General features: G+C 39.6%; 1 protein-coding gene across 1 annotated transcript; it reads right to left on the bottom strand.

Moving 5' to 3' along the window:
• Positions 1–131: 131 nt before the first annotated feature.
• Positions 132–8,862, bottom strand: LOC134747349 (TNF receptor-associated factor 3). The gene is made up of 10 exons (XM_063681982.1): positions 8,715–8,862; positions 6,723–6,836; positions 6,083–6,225; positions 5,018–5,231; positions 4,162–4,303; positions 3,482–3,651; positions 2,633–2,828; positions 1,870–1,985; positions 990–1,145; positions 132–402 (listed from the first exon to the last, which is right to left on the bottom strand). The coding sequence occupies exons 1-10, from the start codon at positions 8,793–8,795 to the stop codon at positions 184–186; spliced, it is 1,551 nt and encodes a 516-aa protein (XP_063538052.1). The 5' UTR covers positions 8,796–8,862; the 3' UTR covers positions 132–183.
• Positions 8,863–14,636: the final 5,774 nt, after the last annotated feature.

The following is a 14,636-nucleotide window of genomic DNA, read 5'->3' as shown; positions in this document are numbered from 1 at the left end:
ATATTTCCATCAAATGATTGTTGCAGATATGAGGTTGAGTAAGTATAGCGACGAAATGGTTCTATTCCATTTAAAAGGAAGCCTTGTGTGTAGTATTTTTTTTAATGAAATATAATAAGTTTTTGAGCGTTAAAAACTTAGTCTTGTTTTTTGGAGGACGATTTACTGAGTTGTGCTGCTTATTTATTGGTTGACAATAAACTCGAAGAACACCGTATCCCCCTTAACGTATTCGAACTTGTCTAAACTGGTGTGCGGTATGAAGATGTACTGCCTCTTCAGTTGTGTGACGGTCTTGTCCAGAGCCTCCGTGGAGCGCGTCTTCTCGTCGGTGGAGTCGTAGTCGTGACGTTTGGACGACGATTTGCGACGGAGCTGGAGGGATTTTACTATGTCCATTGCCTGGAAATTTACGAAAAAATTGGATAGGTAGATTTCTGTTATCTAAAGTTTGATAAAATCCAGAACTACTGGCGTATAAAGTGTTCAATATAGGGTATTTGACTGTATAAATCACCAGAAGGTTAATAGACAAGCTGTTATTTTTAGACACAATTCCTATTTTAAAACCTGAATAAAACTATAAAGAGTAGGTAATTTTGATCGTGACGTCACATGCTTGTGTTTCATATAAATTCCATAGTAGAAAACAAAGTTCGGTTTTGAAAGTTCGAAAAAAAAACAGATTTGACCAGTAGTCAAATACCCTATTGTCTGGAGAAGTGTCTGAATCATAAGTACATGTAACATGTTTTGGTAATGTAGGACCATCGACCACCTCAATGTAGGCGAGCGCTCATTACATTGATTTGAACCTTAAAACCACCACGATACGGCCGCTATTTAAACGACATTGTTGCTTTGGCACGCGCTCAGACACAATGGCCGACCGCTCGAATAAAAGAAACAATGGCCTTTGTTTAACAGATTAGGGTCTTAGGCGTAAAAATCATTTGAGAAAACTCATACTATAAACGCGTTTATTTTACCTGATTCCTATTATGAGGTTGGTCCCGCAGCACAATGTTGACGGCTATATCGCAGGGCCACTGGAGCAGTGCGTCGTAAGGCCCGCCAACCAAACGTACGGTACACGTTATGTGCCGCCCCTTCCATTTGCCGATGCCGTTGAGGTTCAATTCCGCCTGTAACGATCTCAAGTTAACCAAATTGTGCCATTCTCAACCACCTTTTGGTACTTATTGTCGGTTGTCAATAAGGCGCTATTTCCATATAGCTTCAATTTGAAATCGACTAGCGACAATGTGGTACATTTTGGTTGAAAACGTCACCAATAGTCATGTTTACAGCTATAAATTAAAGTATATGTCAAAACTTCCGTGAGACACAGACATATTAAACATATTAATAACGGGTCACTCACGCGGGTCCTCGGTACGGAGTGAAACATGTCGAGCGTTTACACTTAAAATACGTGAGTGACCCATTATTAATATGTTTAAAGTATATGTCACTAAAGAAAAAGCGACAAAACCCTCCAGCGTCTTTAGCTATCGCGGCTAACGCCTGGGCCTCTAGGATCCGTCCCAATTTCTCGACTAAATGCGATCTTGGAAAGACTAGGCGTCTTTGACCAACTCTAAGGGCGAGCAGTACGTGCTTGCACCTACACGAATCCCTTGCGATATAGCGAGAGAGCTTAGATGGTGCTGCTATCTCCTATCTATACAACTTTTTGGAAACAAAATCAAATTAATGTTTACAAGATTTCCAAAAAGTATTTTCGTGCAAGCAAAGTTATTTAAAGCAAGCTAGTTGTTCTTTCGTACGAACGAGCTGCGAGCCGTGGGACTGAGCTGGAGCAAGTAGGCCATTGTTTGAAAAATCTGGTAAGAATTAAAAGCGAACCTTCAAAGTGTATCCGTATTTGTTAGTCCGAAACAATGGGCTGGTGAGCACAGTTTCATTTGATTTCGCGTCCTTCATCCGCTCCGTGAAGTTGTCGATCCGCCAGATAAGGTGCCCTGCAAAAAATAAATCATTAAAGCACATGTCGGATTATGCTTAGTGTAGGTTTCCTAGTCGATATTACAAAGAAATATTATTCACTATTTAAACTAGACTCTTCGAACCATTCTTTAGAAACATAGAGTCAGACCAAGCTCATTCTGCATCGCATTTGCAATGACAAAGTGTCGTCACTAATGTCAAATTCCTATGAAAACATGCCGTTTTTAATGACACTCCCTCACTTTGTTCTGTTCTGTTCGGTGCATAGTTAGCTACGAGTAAGACGGTATCTACACATTTCCTACAACTTGACTGCCATAACACGACATAGGTAGTATTGGGACCATCCAGTAGGTAAATAGTATTTTGAGATAAAGATAGTTTATTATTCAAGTAGGCACAAGGGAGAGGGCCCTTGAGTACCTACACGGCTCGCGCGACTATATATACGCGGGCCGCATGCTCTGTGGCATTTCAGAAATTGATACCTTCTACAAATATTATCCGACAAATATTTAGAACACACGAAACATGAAAGTACCTTTAGGCTTGGACGGTCAATGTATCATGTCAAATGATGTTACTGAAACCGTTTATACCATGTGAATGGCCGCTTGGGGCTCACAAAATAAATTTAATGTACTAGTCCTTTGCTTATTACCATCATCGCTCCCGAACTCCGCTCTCTCGAAGCCCACCCTCGTTTGAAAGTCCGCCAGCTCGCTCCTCAGCTTAAGATACGACTTGGTGAGGGCCCTCATGTCTCGCGCGACGATATCCACGCGGGTCGCGTGCTCAGCGGTCTCTGCGCGAGCTTCTGTGGTGGCCAGCTCGAGGACTGCTAGGCGGTCCACTTCCTGGAATAAGGAACATAGTTTATGTGGCCTTTTCATTTTGTGACTGTACTTAGCTTGAACATCCTTTGTAGGTGCATATCACTTGGACATCAACGACAAATATGTTTAAGTAGTAACTTTATGCAATTGGCAAGTTTGCCTAGGTTGCTTTCGCCTGGGCCCTATGCCCTGTAGAAGGAGAAAGTTCCAGAAATGCTGACTGAACGATGCGAGGGAGGAAATGCGTGCTAATGATATAAATAAAGATTATGCTGAGGATGGATCGTACGAAGAGGTGGAAAAGCAGACTTTGTGTTCCAAAACAGTAGCTTAGGTAGCACCATGTTACGCTTAGAAGATCTCTTTTCTCACTCTCACTCGTGTATCCTTAGAAGCCAACCTCATTTTTCACGTGGAACACAAAATTACACACGGAGCAGTTACTTTGCTGTCAGTTTACTGTCTTCTGTAAAAGAACCTGGTCAAGGTAGGATGGGCCAAGTTAAATTATGCGGATTAAAATCTAAGTATTTAGGTGGAGATAGCGGGACAATCTTGACGCCTTTGAAAGAGAATGGTAGTAATTATTAGGGACAGAGAACAGTGTAAATCAAACAGCTGCTCAATGGCCTATTGAACAATCCAAAAGGACAAGGAACCTTTCTAAATCTTACCGGCCTGTCATGTGCGGCGCCCTGCAGCTGCGCTGTAACGGCGGCCAGTTGCCCTAACTGCGCTGAAGACCTGCGTGCCTCCACCAGCTCCTGCTCGAGTGCCACGCGGCTCTCTACGTTGCGCGCGCGCTCCTCTTCAACCGTCTGTTTTATGTAATCGATTACTTCCTCTGGAAATCAGAAGTGCTCATCATTACTACATATGTTCTCTGACAATCTTTAGGGAAATTATAATTTGACTACATCAAAGCCACTGTCCGGCAACGAAGTCACCACATTGTAACTTACTAAAGAATCTCCTTTGTCCATTATATCAGAAATCTTAATATTTCTTAGCAAGTTTCCCCAGTGGGAAGAAGTTCAGAGCCGCTCGAGCAACCTGGTCGCAATAATTGATCGTACTGGATTGACAACCGAACGACAGTCATAATATAAGGAATAATGACAACGACTGCCATCTACTTAACCTTCGAAGCCAGAGGATAAACTAGACTAGACCTTATTGAGATTTGTCCAGTACCTTTGACCGTGATAAGACTGATAAATTCTGAAACTATACCCCCTGTTTATAACTCGCACGTCCCCGCTCGCTAGGCTACAACGTTTTTGACAACAACGAACTCCTTAAATTAATCTTAATAGTTTGTTTTTAGTAAGTTGGATTACTTAATCTCTCTCACCTAGCTTATTAACAGCACGTATCCTGTTATCATGCTGCGTGAGCGCCGCCTCCAACAGCTCGCGTTCACGTTGCTCATGCAATAAGCTGCTTATTGTACTCTCGAGCCGCATCGCTGTCGTCAGCTGCTGACTCTGCAGCTCCTGCAAGATGTGGATTATCAAGAGTTTATATAGAGGGGTGAGTTAAGTATAAAAAATAGTTTTGTAAAGTTGAGAGAAGCTGAACACACCAACCATGTTATAAGGTTTGTGCATTCAGCCTCTCTCTACGTTTAAACCAGGCTCGTGTTTAAATCGCTCAGGCTCAATTGACAGCGCCCCAAGATCACCTGAGTAGTGGACAAATAGGTCCTACAGGATTTTCCAAGAAAAATCGATAAATTCATAGACTAAAGCCGAAGACAGGGCTGGTGGAACTGGAAAGCTCAGCCTCATCATCTACAGCAGCAAGGATACCATCAAGAAAATAAAGTCCATCTTCCCAGCCTCAGTCCCGCTTTTTGTCAGAGCCTGGTGTTCGCTCGTCAATCTTATCCCAAAAATTGGCACAACGGTAGTTGGTAAAACTGAATATTTGAATCTGACCCAGGTAGCAAAATGACGTAAAATGACGTCAGCGACGTCATAATGACGGCATTATTACGTCATTACGACGTCGCTGACGTCATTTGACGTCATTTTGCTACCTGGGGACCCTCCAACCCATAAATCTAGGACTTATCGGGATTACTCTGGTTTCCTCACAATGATTCGTGTTTATAATTTGTCAATCTATTTACTAATCAGAGATTGCACGTACGTGTTAAAAGGGAAAAATAATGAATTAAAGTTGGAATGGAATGGAACATTTAATACCTGCAAAGCTAGCTGCACATTAGCCAGATCGTGTTTAAACTGCGCAGCCCAATTAGCAGCGCGCTCCGCCTCGTCATCCACGGCAGCACGCAAAGACACAAGCGTAGAAAGGAAGTGTTGACTACGTTCCTCCACTATGACCAGCTTCGAGCGAAGATTCTCGAGCTCTGAGGCTTGCACGTCGCGGTAGTTCACTTCTTCTGTGATGACTAGTCTAGAAATAAGGAGTTCGGAAAATTACTGTATGAAAACATAAAATCTGTTGATATTACAAATTAAAAAACAGGTAACATACGTGTCGTATGCCTTGCGTTTTTATTATACACTTTGTTAACGGTGCCTCACCGTCTTTTGAGCAGCAGTGTACCATTTCTTGAATAAGTGAAAGTTCAAACCGTAAAATTTGACTTGTCTGACCTTTGTCACAAGGACTAACTAACTACAATGATAGCATTTTTTGGCTGGCAATTGGTAATTGGATATTGAGGACTAACTGCATGGGGGCCTAAATAAGATGACAATTGATAGAAAACGACATTATTGAAAATATTTTGACATTATTGTATATCAACCACAGCTATGCCCCGTTTGATTCTTGTCGAATTTTTAATTATTAAATATAACAGGAGCATTTAAAAAATTGTATAAAATCTGTTTTTCGCTCCTAATTTTTGCTATACCTAATCAAAAAATCCAAAAAGTCGTTAATATACATCGAATTATGTATAAATATTTTCCATAATGTCAATATCCAGAGAGGAAAATGGGGACTACGTTTGTATGGAAAAGCGGCTGTCCCCTTAATCGTCACAAAGACACTAACTAGATGATAAAATACTTACTTTTGAAAAATTCTTTATTTACATACAAGATATATACAGTGGTACTACGTAAACGAAATTAATAACTAGCTTAAATCTAAAATAGGCCCTTGAGGCATTGTACCAAGGATGCTGGCGGCATTTCCTCGCTGTATCGCAATGCTGATACGTTGTGCGAGGAAGCCGCCAGCTCTTCGGTCACCAGTTACGTCAACCAGACGCTTCGCGATTTCGGAACACTTACTTAATATTAGCGACTTCCTTTTCAAGGTAAGTGACGCAGTCATCCAGCGGCACTGCTCTGGGTGACCACGTGTGGTTCTTGATCGGCTCTGGAGGGGATGGGTCAGCGTTGCGAGCGTGTGAGGGTGATGATGAGGAGCGATTCTGGAAACGTAATCAATTATACAGGTAGCAGCTGTTGATTGTTTTTTGTTAAAGTATTTTCACTAATTACCTACTACCAAATCTTTTTGGGTGGTTGTAGTAGTCAGTAATACCTGAGTTTTTGATTTATCATGTTTTTTTTTAGAAAACGGCTAGCACATCTTGCCGCGGCCTGCACGACTTCATATAGGTCACGCAGATCTGACATTTCCTATATGTGTCAGCCGTGCAGCTCAATTGTGTATCAGCGTGTATCTCCCATTTATACTTTTTTGCAAAAGGAGTGTTATGATTTTGACCATTATGTATGGGGGTAAGTATCAATGTTTATGTTCGTTTATAAGTTCTAGATTATTTTTTCCGGAAATTAAGTACAATGCAAGTACTTAACAAATTATGTACCTAAGGTTTTCTATTTTCACGCGACAGAACTCTTTATAATGAAAAGCTTCATTTGAGGAAAACGTTGTAGGAGTTATTGGTTTAATTGATAGTACCTTTTCCATCTTCGGGCAGTCCTTCACGTGCGTGTCCTTATGTTTTCTCTGGATCCAGGCGCCGCACCGCAGCGGGCACTGCTCTAAGATGCTGCCGCATAGCTTCAGGTGGCTCTGATTTACACAAACACATTTATGTATGGTTTAAAAGGCAGAAGTAATCTATTATGAAAGGAAATACAACTAGGATAAGGGCGGATCCAGGGGGTGGAGAGCCCTGGGCCCTGAAAAATATCTAGTTAGAATTTGACCATCCATGTAAAAATTCACCTCGAATGATAAATTTCAAGTTTCAAAAGTTATACAGAGCAGTCGCCACCTTACCACAACGGCTTGATAAACAAATATTTTTTTCGTTATTCAGTTACATTTTATCTCATCAATTCGTATAAACACGTATCTTCGCGATTATCTCAAGTTCTGCGGAATTCAATGATTATTGGACAAATAAATGTCCTTAAAAAACACATACATATTTCAAATAAACAACCAATACATTAATATTATGCTTTTGGGACTTCGGGATAACTTTGTTTTGGTAGGCATCAGTTTGGATACCATCAATACCCAAATTGAACCCAATAAGCAACCAAACCCAGGCCGATTTTACATTAGCTATGTACAGTCAGCAATACTATTCGCTTTACAACTGTGTATACAAACTTTTATGCAGGGGGGGGGGGTCATTTTTCTGTGCAGTTGACTGTATTTGCCAAAGGTCAGTTTATTGAGCATCATATGTTGACTATGCATCAGACAATAAGTGGCGTACTGGAAGAGAGGCCTATGCTCAGCAGTGGGCGATAAAGGGCTGATATGATGATGATGTATCAGACAACAATTCCACAAGAAACTTCAGGCGTTAGGTACCAATTTTTTTGTTTATTAGGTACCTTTATGGTCACTGGAAAAGTGGAAGGAAAAAGGCCTCGTAGTCGGAGCCCTAAACGTTGAACCAGGTGGCGTCAAGCCCGGAGATGTCGGTCAGCATCACGGCTCTCCACGAGGCAGAGGACAGAAGCCGATGGAGAGAAGCCATCTCGAAACTTCTTCGAAAGAGTCACGATCCTCAGTAATGAGGGAACGACGGAAGAGGGAGGTAGGTACAATCAGCATCAAAAGTAACGGATCAGACTACACGTCAAAAGTATCTACCATTCTCAATAAGCTTATCAAAAATAATATCTCTATACTGTAGGGTTACAATAGTTATTTGTTACACAAGGGTGCAAAGTTGTATTTTACCCGCGAGTGTGGAATTGAAACACGAGCAAGCGAAAGGATTCTATAGTTGAACGACGAGCGAAGCGAGTGGTTCTAAAATAGAATCCTGAGCGAAGCGAGTCTTTCAACACACGAGAAGTAAAATACATTTGCACCAATACGTGTGTAACACAAAACTTTTCCCCTCACTATAGCGAGGAAAGTGCAACATGCACAGGCGTTAGATCATCTTCATCACTGGAATCACTATTGTTTTTACGATAATACGATATTATAACAGAAAACTCTGGAAGTTGTGTATTTTTACGTGTCGGAGTCGGTGAGAAAATTTTTGTTGACAATGTTGACATTTCTGACGATGCGTTTTAAAATTGCATCGACTCAACTTGTGCGTTCAGAATTACATTCAACATCATTTTAAATAACAAATGTTTTTTATGGAATTTAAGGTTTATGACTTAAAATCATTAAATAAAGCTAAATTTGGTATTATTTATTAAATTCTCAAACCATTTATTTAATGATAAATAATATCGAACGAACCATTATTATGAGCGTTTTACGTTTTGTTATCTGTCAAAAGCTACTTAAACACGCTCCATCCAAGGTCAAATTACTTTCCCCACTAGTGGATAAAATGCGTTTTTCCCCGCTTGTTTTAAAGGATAAAAGATGGCTTTCCGAGCTAATGAGGGGAAAATAGTTTTGGCGCGTTGTTTCATACTCTAGTATTGATGCTAACTATACTTACAATTGCATCCACATTACCTGTAACTGTCCCAATTCAAACAACTCATTGCAGAAATAGCACTCGCTGTCCTTTGATTTCTTATCATCCACAGCACTCATTTTGTCATTGGACCGATTTAACTATCTTCGAAGAACATTCCACTGCTATGTCCTACCACCTCTCTTCTTACTCGTAAACATAAACTATATTTACTACAATTTTTCAAAGATAACACTGATCGATTTGTTTTATCAATTTTAACACAATCAAAAGAAAGAAAAACAATAATTTCAGACGGACACTATTTACAAAATATTAAACTGGTATTATATTCACAGCTGCACTACATCACATTACGGAAACTTATTTTCCTTTAATCGAATATATTACTTTTTAATTTATTATTTTTGTCAAACGCAGCAACAATAGCATTAGCACAAAACACGCTGAAAGTTCTGTCTGCCAAGTGAATCATAGGTATCTGATAAGTTATCTCTCATTGATATTGGATACGGGGCGTTGTCAGTGATAACGCTAAACGACGAGGTTGTCGTTTCACGCACAGCGCCTCAGAGAACAAATATATTATGGGACCTCCGTGTTTATTCCTAACGACCCGTCCCGGCTTCGCACGGGTTACACAAAACCTTTACCAATTATACACTAAAACCTTCCTTATTACTCCGAACTACTCTATTGACAGGTGAAAACCGCATCAAAATCCGTCGCGTAGTTTTAAAGATCTAAGCATACATAGGGACAGACAGACAGCGGAAAGCCACTTTGTTTTATACTATCTACTATGTAGTGAAAAGAGAGCGCAAGAAGCTCACTGCCCTCACTGGTACAGTTTAATAATAATAATAAATATTTTTTATTGTACATAAGGAGCGCGTTACATAATAGTTTATAACTTTTTACTGCCTAAGTTTTTCACTTTTGATTTTCAAAGGCCTAGACTAGTAGCACGGGCGTCGCCACTGTCGCCAGGGAGTTCTCGCGGGGCTACAGTATGGGGTACTTCCAAAAAGCAGTCAGTGTACAGGCTTTGAAAGGGTCGGCAACGCGGATGAAACAGCTGTGGAGTTGCAGGCGTCTATATGCTACAGTGACTGCTTACCATCAGGCGGGCCGTGTGTTTGTTAGCCACCGCCGTGGTATAAAAAATAGGTTCTAGGCTTTGAAAGGGTCGGCAACGCGGATGAAACAGCTGTGGAGTTGCAGGCGTCTATATGCTACAGTGACTGCTTACCATCAGGCGGGCCGTGTGTTTGTTAGCCAGCGCCGTGGTATAAAAAATAGGTTCTAGCCAAAATGGTTAAATATATTGCAGGTTCTGAACGACCGCGGTAGGGAAAGTAATGAACCTTCTTGTAGAAAATCGCGTAACTAAAGCATACACGCATTGAATCCTTAATTCAGAATGACTCAGAATCACCTTAATATATGACCGCTATTACGAAATTGCGTAGGCAACACTTTACCACTTTTCTTAATGATGCTTAGAGGGAATTGTTTTCGGTTATGCTCGCGACAGTGTCGCTTGCCTGGCGGCGTTGAGAGGCATTAGTTATTTTGACAGTCTATGAAGGTATATATCAATCAGTATAAATTTTTTTGCCTACACCACATCTTGGCCACGCCGAGCGCTTTTAACACGAATACTCTACCACAAGCTTCGCGCGTACTTATTATTCGAACTGAACAGTTAGTAACTAATGCTAAACTGCACCTATAAATTATAATAAAAATAACACAGTAATATAAGAATCAATACAATACGTCATACAGTTTTTACTCATTCACCCTCGTATCATGTCTATCTTATGTTATGAAATGTCAAGGCTATCTCTAATTGAATAAAATCTCACTAGACTAGACCGTAAAGTAAATTATATTTATTTATTTGCCGGGCTGAGGCATCCGACACTTCATTTTTTAGGGTTCCGTACCCAAAGGGTAAAAACGGGACTCCGCTGTCCGTCTGTCCGTCTGTCTGTCACCAGCCTGTAAAATGTACGGAACCCTCGGTGTGCGAGTCCGACTCGCACTGTGCCGGTTTTTTTTTAGAGAGCATCACATGGTCACCGAGAACGAAAAGCGAAGTGTCGGACGCTTCGGCTCGAATCCAGACCGTTCTATCGTGAGCCATCCTTTATTAATTTAGTCCCCATCTCCAAAGTTTTTGGCTGAGAGCCACACTTCACCTGATTCACTAGTGCGAGCCAAAGGTTGCAAGTGCTTGCAAGGCTGGATTTTGCCCGCAGGCTAAGTTTGAAGTCCCTGTATGCTGCACACGAATATGTATGCACTTCGGTGTATGAAAGTGACCTAGGCAACAGTGTTTCATAATATTACGACTGTCGTATGGCCATAGTTTACAAAACATGCCAAACTACACGTGTCAAGATTACGTAGGTGTTCACGCAGAGTACAAAAATCCGTAGGCATTCTACTTGGATTGAATTTTTGAGCGTACACACTACTTACACTCAGGTTCTACAGCGGGCTTAGTACGGTAGCATTTTTATCGCCTGTCACCATGCCTGTCACGTTCTAACAAGTATGTAAGTGCGAAAGTGACAGGCATATAGTGACAGGTGATAAAAATGCAATCCTGCTGACACCGCTGGAGTCGTAGCACGGTACGCTTATCACCATGCCTGTCACGTTCTAACAAGTATGTGAGTGCGAAAGTGACGGACTTAGTGATAGGGGAAACCATGCTGCGCGGGCAGGTTACATGCTAATTTGATTAGATGAGCGATAGCGCTACCTTGTCCCCGGCAAGCTCGGTTCTCCATACAAACGTAGTTACGCTCTCATTTTAACACGACTAGCTAGATTGCTCTGAAACACTTAAAATAAGATAAGGTAAGATGGTCTATAATTAGTTTATGTAGCTTCAGATACCATAGTAGGTACTTAAATAAAATACAGCGAATTTAAGTTTTTCACACAAAACTTGTTTTTGCTCTATTCCGTTTGTTTTATAAACTGGAGCTATATAAACTAATTACAGACCTAGATATGACTCATGTCATTGTATATGCAAAGTTTCTTTGTAACGAAACTTGACTTGATTGTTATCCAACACGTAGTTTGTAAATGAGAACGAAACTACGTTTATATGGGAAGGTGAAATTCGGCCGAGCTTGTCGGGGACTCTTAACCTTTCGTATGCTTAGGAGCAGATCTGCTTCCTTGACGCTTTTCTGTTTAGCCCTATGGTTGACTGGTAGAGAATGCCTATAATGGCATTAAGTCCGCCTGTTGTACACTTTTTATGTGCAATTAAGTTTAAAATAAATAAATAAATATATATTCAACTTGACAACATGAAGTTGTCACGATTGCTATTTATATGGCAATTTTTTGACATTCCATTCTCCTCTTAACCTTTCGTATGCGCACGAAAGGTTAAGAGGAGAGTGGACGACCGCATTTTGATACAAACGTAATTCCCATTTTTCTCTCTCGATATAAACTTTGCTTATGACTAGTGTCTCTGTTAGCTGCAGACCTTGCGTGTATATTAAAACTTAATAAATGTATTACTTCGCCATTTAGAAAAAATTCCAAAAACGAAATTGACCAAGGCTCGGAAGTGGTTTTGTTTTTTCAAAACCCCGAAGTAGCCCAATATTTTTAATACTCTTATGCTCTTTACGTAGGACTGAATTTAAGATGATTTATGTAACAACTCCGTATTATTAGATTATCCCATTAAAAATGAAATAATAAACCAAAGAACGCAATGGAACGTAATAATAACAGTATTTTTGTATGAATAAAAAACCGGTCCAATAAAACATAATAATGAAATTAATAAAAATACACAAATTATACTCAGGCCTACCGCGAAAATAGGAAACCGACAGTTCGTTAAACATCAAACATCAAACATTTATTCAGCAAATAGGCCACAGGGGCACTTTTACATGTCATTTACATTTTTACATGTGAATTTTACAAACAATTACATAAATATAAATGTCAAATTACACAAAAAAAACTAATAAAAAATATACAAGCAACAGAAGTACTAAAATTGTTTAGAGATGTAAAAGTCTCGTCCGTAGGCCCGACGTGAGCTTGTCAAGACATTTTTAGGTGTCAGAAATAAAATGTATATAATAATTAAAAAAATCATCAAGTTATCTGCCTCTCTATCTCTCTCTTGCATATTCGAGCGTCTGATTCCGTCTTTTATTTTTGAACTATCTGTATAAAAGTCAGTAATTTCTGTTACAGTTATCTCACGTTATTAATAATGCACTGTGCTTCAATTTTTGCGCGTTTAACCTCAGAGCATTTTCCATGAGCAGATGATCTTTCTTTCGTTCTTTGATTCATAAGGTACTTCGTCTCTTCTTCTTCCTTCCCTCATTCATAAGGTACTTATAGGTTTGATATTGACTTGTAGCAACTCAATAATGACGTAACTCGTATCACATCGATCTTGTTTTCTTGAATCATGATTTCAACAAAAAGTTTATACTTATACCTAGGTACACCTATGTCTGATGAAATGAAGCTGTCTGTATGTACAATCGTGCCTGCATTGAATTGAGGCAGCTTTAAAAACATCCTAAAATATATTTTTTACTGAACACTTCGTTATAAACACTTCGTCTGCAGTCTGCACAAGAATAAAGATGTTTTGTATTGTATAAGACCTCAGTGGCAAACAACCATACAGCTTGCCGTAATTGGTGCTTTAAAGAACCCATTACAGTAGCAATCTTGCCTTTCGATTGAGGCGGACATGAGCGGAGATGCGTGGAGAATTCCGGGAATCAGCAAATAGCATCAGTTGTAATTGTAATCCAGCGGAGCTCATCTCACTCATCTTCTATCATGTGGTAAGGCAGTCTAACTTAAGGAAACCTTGGTAAGCAGTTCTATAGCCGAAGCACTCATGGGCTCCAGGGTATGCTGGGGATGAACGCCTTGCAGAGAGCAGCAGTACCAGTACAGTGTGAGGAAGCAGCCATATCTATCTATCTATCTAAGCCCTTTATCCGGAACTCAAATTTTTCTTCCTTTCTTTAGTAGTTTTTGCTTTGTTTTTCCTTATCATACCTATATATTTTTGATACATTTTTTCTATTTTGTATTTCATTTCATTTCATTTCATTTATTTAATGCAAAACCATGGTTATAAAAGGTGTTACATAGAGATTTGGTATGGTACATGGTCACCCTGCAAGGGCGTAGCAATGTCTTAAAACTAGTTAAAGCTAAAAAGTTAATTTATACAAAACAAGATATGTTTAAATTGGTACTTTCAGTGGAAATATAATAATAATCAATTCGTAGTAAATATATAACATTGAATTGGTGAATTATCGTCAAGAAATAATTTTATAATTATAGCAAATTAGAATGTTATATTGTCAGTTTATTCAATTATTCCATCATAGTGTCAACAAATTGGTATTCAATTAGGTAATTAATTATGAGATAACATTATTGAGTATCATATGTCATAAATTCTTGGTAGGAATAAAATGTTTTATTAAGTAGCCACGATTTTAGGTTATTTCGAAATATATTAAAGGTTTCGGCTTGTTTGATGGAGTCGGGGATTTTATTATATATTTTAATTGATTGGTAATAGGGCCCGTTTTTATATAATGTTAATTTAGGCTCTGGAAGAGCTAGCTGATTATTTCGACGCGCGCTTGTAACATACTGGAAGTCAGATATGTGTTTTCTTACAAATAGTCCAACCTCCAGTATGTATATGCATGGTAAGGTAAGAAGCTTCAGGTTAATAAAATGTGGTCGGCAGCTTTCTGGTTGTCGGATGTTAGCTATAACGCGTACGCATTTTTTTTGTGCTATAAATAAATCTTCGACGTCTGTGCTATTCCCCCATAAGACTACTCCGTACCGCAGCCATGCATAGGCATATGCGTAATATGCAGAAAGTGCACATTCTACGTTTGTGTTCC

This window comes from Cydia strobilella, chromosome 14 (assembly GCF_947568885.1).
Source record: "Cydia strobilella chromosome 14, ilCydStro3.1, whole genome shotgun sequence".
Taxonomy (NCBI): domain Eukaryota; kingdom Metazoa; phylum Arthropoda; class Insecta; order Lepidoptera; family Tortricidae; genus Cydia; species Cydia strobilella.
Note: the sequence above shows the minus strand (reverse complement) of the source record. Positions and strands in the feature narration are given on the sequence as shown.

Bases quoted from the DNA above. Each gene is read 5' to 3' on its own strand.
- LOC134747349 (XM_063681982.1), bottom strand. From the start codon at position 8,795: ATGAGTGCTGTGGATGATAAGAAATCAAAGGACAGCGAGTGCTATTTC. The intron at 6,226-6,722 runs GTACTATCAATT...TTACGTTTCCAG, and splicing joins ACTGCCCGAAGATGGAAAAG to AATCGCTCCTCATCATCACC. The intron at 4,304-5,017 runs GTATTAAATGTT...CACATCTTGCAG, and splicing joins ATGTGCAGCTAGCTTTGCAG to GAGCTGCAGAGTCAGCAGCT.